Source organism: Hypanus sabinus, chromosome 4, assembly GCF_030144855.1.
Source record: "Hypanus sabinus isolate sHypSab1 chromosome 4, sHypSab1.hap1, whole genome shotgun sequence".
Lineage (NCBI taxonomy): Eukaryota > Metazoa > Chordata > Chondrichthyes > Myliobatiformes > Dasyatidae > Hypanus > Hypanus sabinus.
Genome location: NC_082709.1, coordinates 81,618,532 through 81,632,956, shown reverse-complemented (window position 1 = coordinate 81,632,956; position 14,425 = coordinate 81,618,532). Strand labels below are relative to the sequence as shown.

The following is a 14,425-nucleotide window of genomic DNA, read 5'->3' as shown; positions in this document are numbered from 1 at the left end:
AGTTAGTGGCCATTGAGTACACAGCCACTGCTTTTCCCCTTGATGGTTAAAAGATCTAATACTAAAGTTCAAAGGTGATATGCAGGGCTTTTTTTTGCACAGGGAGTGGTGGATGCCTGGAATGCACTTTCAAGTGTGGTAGTGGAGCTCCATATGATAGAGTGGCTTAGGAAGATCTTAGACAGGCACATCACTGTGCAGAGAACGGAGCGATCTAGACTTGTTTGGGCAGTGGGGATTGTTTTAATTAGAGGTCATTATCTTAATTTGGCACAACACTGTGGGCTGAAGGGTCTGTCCCTGTGCTGTACTGCTCCATGTTTGATGTACTTAAAACATTCTACTCAGTGGCTGAGCCACCACATGCTGCTAGGCTAGAGAATTCCAACTATCCACCACTTTCTGAATGAAGAAATCTCAGTCCTACACAGCTGACACTTTCTTTATCCTGAGACTGGGACCCTGGGACCCTGGGACCCAACTGGGGGAGCATCTTCCCTGTACCTGTCATGACAAAACCCTCAGTGGGTTTAAAATGGTTCGAGAAATTTCCTCTTGCTCCTCCAGTGAAGACAGGTGCCCCGTCAACTTCACCTTGTTCTGTTGTGTCCCCAGGAAAACATTCTTTCTGAAGGTTCCCTCAATCCTCAGAAACCTTTCTCATCCTGATACATTCCCATTAAATTCCAAGAATGGAACCTCTCCGTGTTCCTGTGGGTCCCAAGGTTCGGTGTGTGATCAGACCCACACCCGGGTACAGAATAACACCACAGGCAATCACCATCAAAGACCACAGACCCGTCCCCAACAGCCTCAACCTTCAACCCCTTGCTCCCTACCACCCACTCCCTCACCCTCATCTCTTGCCACCCTCCCCAACACACTCCCATTCTCCGCAGAGTTCACCCTCACACTCATCATTACTATCTCACCTACCTCCCTCCCCCCACCCCCACCACCTTCCCCAACAACTTCACCCTTGCACTCCCTCATACCCTACCCTCATCCTTCCCAGCAACCTCACTCTTCCCATCATCTTCCCTCTTCCCAATACCCTCATCCCTCGACCTCATTGCCCTCTCCTCTTCATCACCCTCACATGTCGTCACTACCCCTGAATTGTCCCTGAGCTGGGCCGCATTCTCAGCAGGAACAGGTCCCTCAGTAAAGTCATTGTCTCGTCAGTGCCAAAGTCTTCCCAACCTCTGACTTAGTGGCAATGTGGGAGAATGTACCTGGGTGGCTGTTTCCTTGATGTCAACACCCCCATTGAAGGCTTATTCCTCTTCCCTCCTCCCTCTCCATCATAGTAATTGCGTGAGGGATGCACTCTCTGCGTCTGTCTCTGATTTTCTTTCCCTCTCTCTGCCCATTTCTGTCCCTTTCTCTGTCTCGCCCTCTCTCTATCTCTCCCCCTTTCTCCTTCTGCCTCTCTTCTCTCTTTCTCTCACACAATCTGTTTTGATCTGTCTCTCTTCCTTTTCTTCCCTCCTTTCCTCTCTCTCCCTCCTCCCCCCCCCTCTCACTCACACACAATCTCTGTTTTGATCTCTGTCTCTCTTCCATTCCCTGTCTGTCTCTCCCTCTTCCCAACCCCTCCCTCCCCTCCTTGCCCCCTCCCCTCTCTGACTCTTGAGAGGAACTCTCTCGAAGTCCACAGGGGATTCTCCATTTCTCTCTCTGGAACAAGTAAACAATACTGTCTCTCACAGAAAACTGCCTTAACAGTGTTTCTTTTTCCCTCTCTCTCTCCCCCTCTCCCTTTTCCCCCCTCTCCCTTTCCCCTTCTCTCCCTCTTCCCCCTTCTTTCTCCCTCTCCTCTTCTCTCACACACTCTTAATCTGTCTCCCTCTCATTCTGCCTTTCTGTTTCTCTTTGCCACTTACTCTCACACTTTCCTTCTTTATGTCTCGCCCCTTTTCCCGTGCCCCCTCCCCATCTCTCTGACTTCTGAAGATCTCCCCCTCAATCCACAGGGAATTCTACATTTTTCTCTCTCTGTGACACTGTAAATGACATTCTCCCTGAGAGAAAACTGCCTCAACAATCTCTTTCTCTCACCCTCTCTCATCTCTCTAATTCCCCTTCTCACGCACGCTCTCCCTCTCTCAGAGTCTCATTTGATGGCTATCTCTGTCTCTCTTTTCATATTCTCTCTCTCTCTCTCTCTCTCTCTCTCTCTCTCTCTCTCTCTCTCTGTCTAAGCCCTTCTCCGACCCCCTCCCCCTCTCTCCCTGACTTGTGAGAGGAACTCTCTCTCAGTCCACAGGGATCCTCCAGTTCTGAGACACTGTAAACGACATTCTCTCTAAGAGAAAACCGTCTGGGCAATCTCAATCTTTCCCCCACGCACACTCTTTTGGTTTCTTGTCTGTCACCCTTTCTCTCTCTCTCTCTCTCTCTCTCTCTGCCTTTCCTTGTCTCTTTCCCTCTCCCTGTCACATCGTCTTTCTTCCTCTCTCACTCTGTCTTTCCCCTTCTCCCTCGCACCCCCCCCCCCCCGCCTTTGACTCTTGTGAGGAATCCACAGGGGATTATCCATTTCTCTGTCAGACTCACTGTAAATCCCCCTCCCTCTACCAGAAACTGTTTTGACGGTCTCACTCTCTTTCACCCCCCTCTGCTCTGTCACACACTCTCTTCCTCTCTCTCTCTCTCTCTCCCTCTCTCACTTTCTCTCTGTCTCCCATTCTCTCTCTTTGTCTCTGTCGGTCTGTCTCTCTCTCTCTCTCTCTCTCTCTCTCTCTCTCTCTCTCTCTCTCTCTCTCTCCCCCTCTCCCTCCCTCTTCCCGAGTGTGGGGTGACTGTACCCTTGTGCTGGGAAGTCCGTGGGAGCAGAGCAGAATCCCGAGACCCGCCCTCTTCCGATGTCAGTCTCTAGAGGGTGGGATTGAGTTTCCAAACCTGCACACTCACACAGCAGCTCCCACACAAACTCCGAATCAGTCACCTCTGCAGCCACCGCGAGGGGAGAGAGGGAAGGGGTGCGGCTGTGAGCAAGGCTGCACCAAATGCGCCACGCTGCGCTGTGACCGGCTGGCCTCTCCGCATCCCCAGCTACATCCGAGCCTGGGATTCCAGGTCGCCGGTGCTGCCCCACCATGTGCCGTCACTGGGAATGGTTGTTCTGCGCAGCAGTCCTGGCGGAGGTGCGGGCCGGCGAGGGGTCGCAATTCAAGGCTGCGCGGCTGCACCGCTGGTCGACGGCTGGACTGGGATACCTGCGGGGCTCCCTGTGCCGGAGGGCCTCCTTCCTGTCAGAGGCCGAGTGCCGTCGCCTGGCTGAGGTGCCGCAGACAGAGGTGGCAGTGTACGCGGCGGAACCCCGGGCTGGTGAGAAGCTGCTGACCGTCCTGCCAGACTCCGGCCTTAGCCTGGGGACAGCCCACGATGCTGTCCTCACCCTGGACCCCAGCCCTGAGCTCAGCTTCGGACACCCCCTCACTGTCTTCTTCGTCGACTTCAGCGTGAATGAGCGGCGTTGTGGGGCACGCGATGGACTTTACTTAGGTAAGGACAGCAGCACACCCTCCCGTACCAGTCCTTCCTTCCCACAAATACCAGTCGCCCCCCCCCCCATCGTCAGTGTCAGCCAACCCCTCCCCACCCTAACTGTACAATTCTCACCTCATTCCATCTCTGTGTCGCCGTCCTGCCCTGACAATCCTCGTATTTCATCATGCTGAATGGTCTATTCAACTCGTGTTTTCCCTCTTACCTACACACTGGTAGGTTAACTTACAATTAACCCGCAGTCCACACTTTACTTTTGTTCTTATCATGTTTTTCTCTTGTAAAAGTCGTGTATGATGTATGTTTAGAACATAGAAAAGTTCAGCAGAGTACAGGCCCTTCAGCCCGCAATGTTGCTTCGTCCTTTTAACCTACTCCAAGATCAATCTAACCCTTCCCTCCTACATTACTCTCAATATTTTCTATCATCCATGTCCCTACCTAAGTGTTTTAAAAATGTCCCTAATGTATCTGCCACCCCGATAGGGTGTTCCACACGCACCACTCTCTCTGTCAGTGAAACTTACCTCTGACGTCCCCCATGCTTCCCTCTCATCATCTTAAAATGATGCCCCCTGATATTAGCCATTTCTTCCCTGGGGTAAAGTCCCTGCCATCCACTCAGTCTATGCCTCTTATCATCTTGTACAGCTCTGTCAGTCTGTTTAGTTTCCATTTCTGCTGCAAATTTCTCTGTGCCTGCGAAGCTAAGCTTCTCATTCCAGCTCTGCACAGACGGACGGGCAGCTGACAGATTCTCCTGACCTTCCCCACACCCCAGGGCTAATTTAGAGTGACCAGTTAACCCATCATCTTTGGAGTGCAGGAGGAAACCGGAGCACTCAGGAAGTGTTGCTCAGGTCACATTTGGAGTATTGTGAGCAACTTCGTGCCTCATCGAAGAAAGGATGAGCTGGAGGGTCACAAGAATGAAAGGGGAGGAGTTTCCTTAGCCAGATCCTGGTGAATCTGTGGACTCATTGCCACGGACATCTGTGGAGGCCGTCATTGGGTATATATAAAGTGGAGTTTGATACATTCTTGATCAGTCTGGGCAGTAAATTTTACGGAGAGAAAGCAGGAGAATGGGGTTAAAAGGGATGATAAATCAATGTTCAAAGTATCTATACTATATACAACCTTGAGGTTTATCTTCTTGCAGACAGCCACAAAACAAACACATTAGAATCCAGACCTGATACAATGGCAGGGCAGACTCGATGGGCCAGATGGCCTAATGCTTCTCCTTTGCCCGATGGTCACAGGGAGAACATGCAAATCCACACACACACAGTGTTGGTGATGGGATTGAATCTGGATCTCTAGAGCTGTGACACAGAAGCACTACTCATTGTGCTGGGACTTCTAGGCAGGGATTTCTTCAGTAAAGCTCTCCAGCTCTCTCCCTGTACGATACTCGTGCAATGTTTCTTTGCCCAAGGCTTCAAACATTTGTCTCAGTAACCAGGTTTGAAATGTGTGTCAAACAACATCTCCAGGATAATTACCTTGGGACGTTTTACTGTAATTTGGTAAATTGGTTCATTATTGTCACATGTACCATGATACAGTGAAAAGCTTGTCTTGCATCCTGTTCATACAGATCAGATCGTTACACACTGCATTGAGGGAGGACAAGGTGAAACAGTGACAATGCAGAATAAAGTGTAACAGCTACAGGGGAAGTGCAGTGCTGCTGATAGACAGTAAGGAGCGAGATTGTAACAAGATAAATTGTGAGTTCAAGAGTCCATCTTACCGTTCTGGAGAACCATTCAGTAGTGCCGTAACCGCAGTCCTTGAGTCTGGCTTTCAAGCTTTTGTGTCTTCTGTCCAACAGGCGATGGGGGGGAGAGAGTGTCTAGTTTTAAGGTTGCCACATAAATACAAGTTATTGTTGAATGGTCTTTGCTGTGATTTAGATTCAGATTTATTTATCAGATGTACATGGAAACATACAGTGAAATGCGTTGTTTGAGTTAACAGCCAACACAAGCTAAGGATGTACCGGTGGGGCGGTCGGCAAGAGTCGCCACACATTCCAGTGCCAACATGTCCGCCATGTAGAGATTAACCAGTAACCAGTGGGGTTTGGTGGAAAGGACCTAAAAGAGGGCAACAGATAAATGTCATAAAGCACCGAAACAGGCCCTTCAGCCCATCATGTCAAATTATTCTGCCTAGTCCCATCGTCCTCCATACCCATCATTGTAGCTATACAAGTTTCTTTTGAATGTTGAAATCGAACCCACACCCACCATTTTCACTGGCCGATTGTTCCACAATCTCACTATTCTCAGAGTGTAAACTTCCCCTTTGTGTTCCCCTTAAACATTTCACCTTTCACCCTTAACCCATGGCCTCTAATTCTAGTCTCACCTAACCTCAGTGAAAAAGCCTGCTTGCATTTACCTTATTGATACCCCTATAATTTTGTATACCTCTATCAAATCTCTCATTCTCTTGTGTTCCAGGGAATAAAGTTCTATACCTCTCATAACTTTGTAAACCTCCAAAAGCAATGTTTAAAAATAAATGATCAAGAGCCATAAGTACAGTGATGGGTGTATATGGAGAGAGTGAGAACAGAGAATTCCGATTACACTCTGGTGGAAGTGAAGATGGGAAGTGTCAGGGCACACAACGGCTTGGCAGGTAGAGAGGCTGGCTCACAGTTTCAGACCTCGGCACTGTGCTGTTTGTATGTTCTTCCCGTTTCCCATGGGTGCTCAGGATTTCCCCCTCATTCCATCGAGATGGAGGCTGATGGGTTAATTAGCGGCTATGAGTTGCCCGTGGTGTGTAGCTGAGGTGTTGAGGAATCAAATAGGGGGAGTGTGGAGGGGGGAGGATGTTGACAAGGCTGTGAGAGAAAATCTAGAAATTTTAGAGAGAGTGCAGAGATTTACCAGGGGTGCTGCCTGGATTGGAGAGCATGTCTTATGAGGAAAGGTTGAGCAAACAGGCCTTCTCTCTTTGAGCGAAGGAGAACGAGAGGTGACTAGATAGAGGAATACAAGATGATAAGAGGCACGCATTGAGTGGACAGCCAGAGACCTTTTCCTAGGGTGGAAATGGGTATAAGTTTAAAGAGGTCAGAGGAAAATATAGTGGGCTTGCCCTAGGTAGGATTTTTTACAGAGAGAGTGGTGGGTGTGTGGTATGTGCTGCTAGGTGTGGTGGCAGCGACAGATACATTAGGGACATTTAAGGGATTCTTGGATAGGCACATGGATGATAGAAAAATGGAGGGCTATGTGGGAGGGAAGGGTTAGATTGATCTTAGAGTAGGTTAAAAGGACTGCATAACTTCGTGGACTGACTGGCCTGTACTGTGCTGTTCAATGTTCTGAGGTGAGTGTGGGACGAGGGAGGAGATGATGGTATTGCATGCTGGGAGGCAGCCTGGGCTGAATGGCCTCATGTGCTGTAGTAAGTAGGGTTTGCGAGTACCCATGGGTGGGGTCAAGGGGTCTGCTAGTTGCTTTTCCACTCCTGCCTGGGATATGCTTATTGATACTGTATCTGTGAGCCAGGTGCTGTGTACCCAAAGACCAGAGTGAATCTCCTCCTGCCAGTTCCAGCAGACGGGCTCCAGGACAGAGGGTTTGGGAAAGAGAAGCTTTCTGAGTCGGGAAAGGCAGGTTCCGGTGTGTTCTCTTTGGCCACTGTTTCCATTGGAAAGGCTGCTGGTGAGCTGGGCATCTACGGGTCACCGGGGAGCAGTGATGGTGCGAAATGAACACAGGCCGCTGGTGCTGTGAAGCGTTACACTAATCACTACACTACCATGCTGCCTCAGAGTAACACACAAAGTGCTGGAGGAACTCAGCAAGTCAGGCAACATCTATGGAGGAGAATGAACAGATGGCCAAGACCTTTCATCGGGATTCATAAAGGTCTCAGCCCGAAACATTGATTTTATTCCTCTCCACAGATGCAGCATTATTTATTTATTTATTATTACTACTTGCATAATTTGTTTTCCTTTGCACATTGGTTGTTTGTGTGTAGTTTCCCATTGATTCTATTGTATTTCTTTGTTCTACTGTGAAAGCCTGCAGGAAAATGAATCTCAGGGTCATGTATAGTGACATACTGCATGTATTTTGATAATTAATTTACTCTGAACTCGGGATCAGAATAGATGTCGTTGACATATGTTGTGAAATTTGTTGTTTTGTGGCAGTGCATGACATAAAAAGTTAGAATATATTAAAAAAAATACCCAACCAGTGCAAAAGGAGAGCACAAAGTTGAGGCAGTGTTCATGGACCATTCAGAAATCTGATGGCGGAGGGGGAGAAGCTGTTCCTGAAACAGTGAGTGTGTCTCTTCAGGCTCCTGTACCTCCTCCCTGATAGCAGAAATGAGAAGAGGGCATGTCGTAGGTGGTGAGGGTCCTGCCTTCTTGAGGCATCGCCTTGTAAAGATCTTCTTGTGGTGGGAAGGGTTGTGCCCATGATGGGGCCTGAGTCTATAGCCCTGTGCAGCTTTTCTCCATCAGAGTGGGGACGGGAACCCTGCCTGAGCTGCAGTGCAGAGGGAAATCCTCACACATTCAGTTAGTATGTTGACGGAGGGCGGAAGCTTTGTAGCTGCAGGGGCCTCTGACTAAGAGTTGCCCCTATTTGCTTGGCACAGATACAGGACAGGATGTTTCCATCAATCACCAGCCACCTCCTGAGCCTCTGTGTGAGTGAGTGAGCATCGAAGCAGGTTCTGGGGAGCCTGTTTAAAGTGTACGTGTGTTGGGGTGTGTACTCTGCATACGGTAACCTTTAATTCTGGTTCCATGAAGCCTCTTGCCATTTGGTTCTATGATAGAACAGTACAACTCAGGAGCAGGCCCTTCGGCCCACACTGATGTGCTGAATCAATCACATGGCTAACTAAAATAACCTCTTCTGGCTATCAGTACAGTTTAGAATTGATTTTAACGTTCTCCTGTTTGTTTATAAAGCCCTAAACAGGTTGGCCCCCTCCTATATCGCAGACCACCTAACCCCTTATTCTACTTCCAGGTCCCTCGGGTCGGCTGACTTGGGGCTCCTGGCTGTCCCGCGATCTAACTTTAAGCTCAGGGGTGACCGCGCCTTTGCTGTTGCAGCCCCCAGACTGTGGAACAGCATTCCCCTCCCTATCAGATCTGCCCCCTCCATCGACTCTTTTAAGTCCAGGCTCAAAGCTTATTTTTATTCACTAACATTTGAATCCTCCTGACGTGGCTGACTTTTGGCTTGTGCCTAGGCCCTTGTGTTGTTTCTTTTGTGCCTGTAAGCTGTTTGGTTGGTTATGTCTGTGTTTCTTGTATTTATGATTTTAGCTATCTGCTCTGATCTGTACAGCACTTTGGTCAACATGGGTTGTTATTACGTACAAAAGCTGGATGAACTCAGCAGGTTGGGCAGCATCCGTTGAAATGAGCAGATCTCAGCCCGAAACATTGACTGCTCATTTCAACGGATGCTGCCCGACCTGCTGAGTTCATCCAGCTTGTTTGTACGTGTTTATTTGACCACGGCATCTGCAGTGTACTCTGTGTTTGGGTTGTTATTAAATGTGCTATATAAATAAATTTGACTTGACCTCTGCCTACACAATGTCCATATCCTTCCATATTCCTCACATTCATGTTCCTGTCTAAACATCTTTAAAAAGTCCCTAATGTTTCTGCCTCTACCAGCACCCCAGGCAGTGCATTCCAGGCACCCACCACTCTCTGTGTAAAAACACTTGCCTTTCACATCTCCTTTGAAATTAATCCCCCCCCCCACCCCAATGATTTTAACCATTGGTGCTCGGAATAGATTCAGATTCAGATTTGTTTATCATATGTACAATTAAATACATTGTTTTCATTAATGACCAACACACCTTATGAAATGTGCTGGGGGTAGTCCCACATTCCTACACCAACATAGCATGCCCACAATATTCAGCAGAACAACAACAAAATGGAATAACAATGGCACAGCAAACCCTGTTCCTCCCTCCCACCCCCCCCTCTCACACACACACACACACACACACACACACACTTCTCCACAAACCATCACCGAGCCTCTGCCTCCAACCTCCTGACCGTGGTCCGGGTCTCCGAATCGCACTCTCCACTTTCACATTTCTGCCCCTCCACCATCAGATTTCTGAATGGCCCATGAGCACGGCATCAATATTTGTCTCAGGCTCCATTTACTAGTTCTGTTTTGTTACTGCACTCACAACAAATTTCACCACGTACGTCAGAGATGATAAACCTGATTCTGATCAAGATTATTGTCACTTGAGTGTATAACTCAAAATGCTTGTAGTGAGTGCACAGCACAGGTAAACAGTAAACAGCTCACTGTCCGAGTGACAAGACCTAAGTGGTGACAGGATTTTCATTAGTCTCTCAGGCTGAGGGAAGAAACTGTTACCCAGTCTGGCAGTCCCAGTCCTGATGCTCCTGTACCTCAGAGATTGTTTGGGGGGGGGGGGTTAATGATCCTCAACAGAGCTTCAAGCTCTTCATATACAGCGCTCCTGGTAAATGTCACAAATAGGGGAGGGAGACACTGGTGATTTTTACTACTCTCTGTAGGGTCTTGCAGTCTGATACCTTAGAGTTCCCATACAGACAGACGGGACACACTTGGTGCTGCTCCTGTAGAAAGGGTGTGGGGAGCCTTGCACGCCTCAATCTCCTCTTTCCTGGTCCTGGTTAAATGTATTGATTAATGTTGTATCTAGTTAGTTGCTAGAAGTCGTTTTGGTCTTTTCTCTGTACTGTTTATTGATTGTCATAGGATCATAGATCAGGGGAATAGGCCCCTCGGCCCAACACGTTCATACCAGCCAAGATTCCCAATGATGCTAGTCCCATTTGCACAGTAGCACAGCAGTTAACGTAACACTTTACTGTGCCAACTGTGAGATCGGGATTCAATTATACTGCCATCTGTAAGGAGTTTGTACGTTCTCCCTGTGATTGCGTGGGTTTCCTCCTGGTGCTCCAGTTTCCTCCCACAGTCCGAAGACTAACGGGTTGGTAAGTCGAGGCACAATGTGTGGCAACGTTGGACTGTGCTGGTTGTTCACCGTATGTTTCAATGAGCATGTGACAAAAAAAGCTCATCTTTAATCTTTTAATCTTTAACCTGTCCAAATATCTTTTAAATGTTGTTAAATTGCCTGCCTCAACCACTTCCTCTGCAGCTCGCTCGTTATACTGACCACCCTCTGGATGGGAAACCTGCCCCTCAGGTTCCGATTAAATCTTTCCCCTCTCACCTTAAAATTGTACCCTCTAGTTGTAGATTGCACAACCCTGGGAAACTCTAGTCATGATTACATGGTTGTAGAACATTGAACACTACAGCACAGTACGGTACAGTGTCTTTGTACCGACCTTTTAACCAACTCCAAGATCAATGTAACTCTTCCCTCCCCCATAGCCCTCCATTTTTTTCTCAACCATGTAACTCTTACATCTAAGATTCTCTTCAATGTATCTGCCTTTGCCCCCACCCCTGCTCTGTTCCACACACCCACTGCTCTGTGTTTAAAATACCTACCTCTGACATGCCCCCTATACTTTCCTCCAGTCACCTTAAAATTATGCCCCTTCATTTTAGCCAATTCCGCCCTAGGAAAAAGTCTCTGACTACCCACTCTGTCTATGCCTGTTATCATCTTGTACACCTCTATCAAGTCACCTCTCATCCTCCTCCACTCCAAAGGGAAAGGCCTTAGCTCACTCCACCTAACCTGTTAGGCTACATCTGTTTTCCGGCACCTGAATGAATCTGAGTTGGAACCGAGAAGATGAGCCACAATAACAGCTTTATCAAATTTTTTTGCAAGTTCCCTGGACTTCAGGTGCTGGCAACACACACAAAGTGCTGGGGGAGCTCTGCAGGTCAGGCAGCATCTATGGAGTCGCCGTTTCAGGCCGAGACCCTTCATCACTGCTGAAAGGAAGGGGGAAGAAGCCAGAATAAGGAGGTGGGAGAGGGGAAGGAGTACAAGCTAGAAGGTGATTGGTGAAACCAGGTGAGTGGGGGGGGGGGGGAAATGAAGTGAGAAACATAGAGGTGATTGGTGGAAAAGGAAAAGGGCTGGAGAAGAAGAAATCTGATAGGAGAGGAGAATGGACCGTGGGAGGAAGGGAAGGAGGAGGGGCACTAGACAGAGGTATTAGACAGTTGAGGAAAAGAAGTACGAGGGAGCCCAGAGTGGGGAAATTGAAAAAGCAGGAAGGGGGAGGGAAAGAAATTACTGGAATTTGGAGAAATCAATGTTCATGCCATCAGGTTGGAAGCTGCCTAGACAGAGTATGAGGTGTTGCTCCTCCAACCTGAGAGTGGCCTCATCATGGCAGTAGGGGAAGCCGTGGACTGAGATGTCGGAATGGGAATGGAGAATTTAAGTGGTTGGTCACTGGAAAATCCTGCTTTTTTGTGAATGTAACAAAGGTGATCGACAAAGCAGTCCCCCAATCTATGTCAGATAGAGGAGGCCATGTTGGGAGCATCGGAAACAGTGGATGACCCCATCAGATCTGCCTCACCCGGAAGGTCTGTTTGGGGCCCTGAATGGAGGTGAAAGGGCAGGTGTAGCATTTCTTCCACTTGAAGATAGGATAGATGGTAACTTTTTCACCCCGGTAGGTGTATTAAAAACAAGGGAAGAGGTTTAAACTACGTAGGAGGAAGCCATTATAACCTGAGGGGTAGGATTTTGGATGTTGCCAGGACTTCAGGGACTGAATTACAGGGAGAGGTGCCTACCCAAAGATCTCTTAAAAAGCCTCTAACGTTTCTGCCTCCACACCACTCCAGCAGCACGTTCCGGGCACTCACAACTCTCTGCATGAAAAAAAAACTTGTCCCTCACATCTTCTTTGAAATTACCCCCTCTCACCTTAAACACATGCCCTCTGGTATTAGACATTTCGACTCTGTCTACTCTGAACCTCTATCAGATATCCATCGCTCCAGAGAAAACAACCCAGGTTTGTCCAACCTCTCACGCCCTCTAAACCAGGCAGCCTCTCCAAAGCCTCGACACCCTTCCTATAATGGGGAGACCAGAACTGCACTCAATACTCCAAATGCGGCCTAACTAGAGTTTTATAAAGCTGCAACCTGACTTCCTGACTTTGACCTCATTGCCTAACTAATAAAGGCAAACATACCATATGCCTTCTTAACCAACTACTGTGTCTTCCGGTGAAGGCCAAGGTAATCTGTGGCTGCAGTGCAGTGAGCGGCAAAAGTCAATATGAGATATAGGAACAAAATAAATAAGTACCCTCCCTAACGACTGTGTCCTGTTGCCTAGGTAACCACGAGTGCATGACGCTAGCCCTGAAGAGCCGCTGTGAGAACTTGCTGAAGAGAAGGAGTGGCCGCGCTGAGCGGCAGAATACCACGGAGCGAGCGAGGAGGAGGCTGAGGGGCCGAGTGGCCGGCAGTCGCCGGAAGAGAGAGGCAGGCAGCTCTGGGCCCCGGTCCCGCAGGGAAGAGCGCCTTGAGGGTCTGTGTGAAATACATTTTGTGCCATTGGTGGTGGGACAGAAGGACGAAAACAAAGAGCAGAGACTCCGCTGTGTAGGTTGGTGTCGACAAGCCCTCAGACCGCGGCCACAATGAGCGCTCAATTCCAGTGAAAGCACCGCTTAACTTAAAACCCTTTTTACATCGCATGTCACGTTCACAGGGCAGGGGTAGCTCTACACCATCCCATCACAAACTCCCAGGGTCAGATACAGAGAGAAACACCCTCTACGCTCTCCCATCACACACTCCCAGGGTCATACACTGAGTGAAGCTCCCTCTACACTGTCCCATCACAGACTCCCGGGATCAGACACAGAGAGAAGCTCCCTCTACACCATCCCATCACAAACTCCCAGGGTCAGACACAGAGAGAAACACCCTCTACACTGTCCCATCACACACTCCCAGGGTCAGACACAGAGTGAAGCTCCCTCTACACTGTCCCATCACACACTCCCGGGGTCAGACACAGAGTGAAGCTCCCTCTACACTGTCCCATCACACACTCCCAGGGTCATACACTGAGTGAAGCTCCCTCTACACTGTCCCATCACAGACTCCCGGGATCAGACACAGAGAGAAGCTCCCTCTACACCATCCCATCACAAACTCCCAGGGTCAGACACAGAGAGAAACACCCTCTACACTGTCCCATCACACACTCCCAGGGTCAGACACAGAGTGAAGCTCCCTCTACACTGTCCCATCACACACTCTCGGGGTCAGACACAGAGTGAAGCTCCCTCTACACTGTCCCATCACACACTCCCGGGGTCAGACACAGAGTGAAGCTCCCTCTACACTGTCTCATCACAAACTCCCAGAGTCAGATACAGAGAGAAACACCCTCTACGCTCTCCCATCACACACTCGCAGGGTCAGACACAGAATGAAGCTCCCTCTACACTGTCCCATCACACACTCCCATCACACACTCCCAGGGTCAGACACAGAGTGAAGCTCCCTCTACACTGTCCCATCACACACTCCCGGGGTCAGACACAGAATGAAGCTCCCTCTACACTGTCCCATCACACACTCCCAGGGTCAGACACAGAGTGAAGCTCCCTCTACACTGTCCCATCACACACTCCCGGGGTCAGACACAGAGAGAAGCTCCCTCTACACTGTCCCATCACACACTCCCGGGGTCAGACACAGAGTGAAGCTCCCTCTACACTGTCTCATCACAAACTCCCAGGGTCAAATACAGAGAGAAACACCCTCTACGCTCTCCCATCACACACTCCCAGGGTCAGATACAGAGAGAAGCTCCCTCTACACTGTCCCATCAAACACTCCCAGGGTCAGACACAGAGTGAAGCTCCCTCCACACCGTCCCATCACACACTCCCAGGGTCAGATAC

At 49.0% G+C, this 14,425-nt stretch overlaps 1 protein-coding gene across 1 annotated transcript in view; it reads left to right on the top strand.

The window, feature by feature from the left end:
* Positions 1 to 1,769: 1,769 nt before the first annotated feature.
* Positions 1,770 to 14,425, top strand: part of si:ch211-67e16.11 (uncharacterized) — a 31,035-nt gene continuing 18,379 nt past the window's right edge. The window contains exons 1-2 of the mRNA XM_059967534.1: positions 1,770 to 3,510; positions 12,841 to 13,113. Coding sequence (XP_059823517.1) covers positions 3,102 to 3,510; positions 12,841 to 13,113 — 682 coding nt within the window. The 5' untranslated portion in view covers positions 1,770 to 3,101. The remainder of the gene's footprint in view (positions 3,511 to 12,840; positions 13,114 to 14,425) is intronic.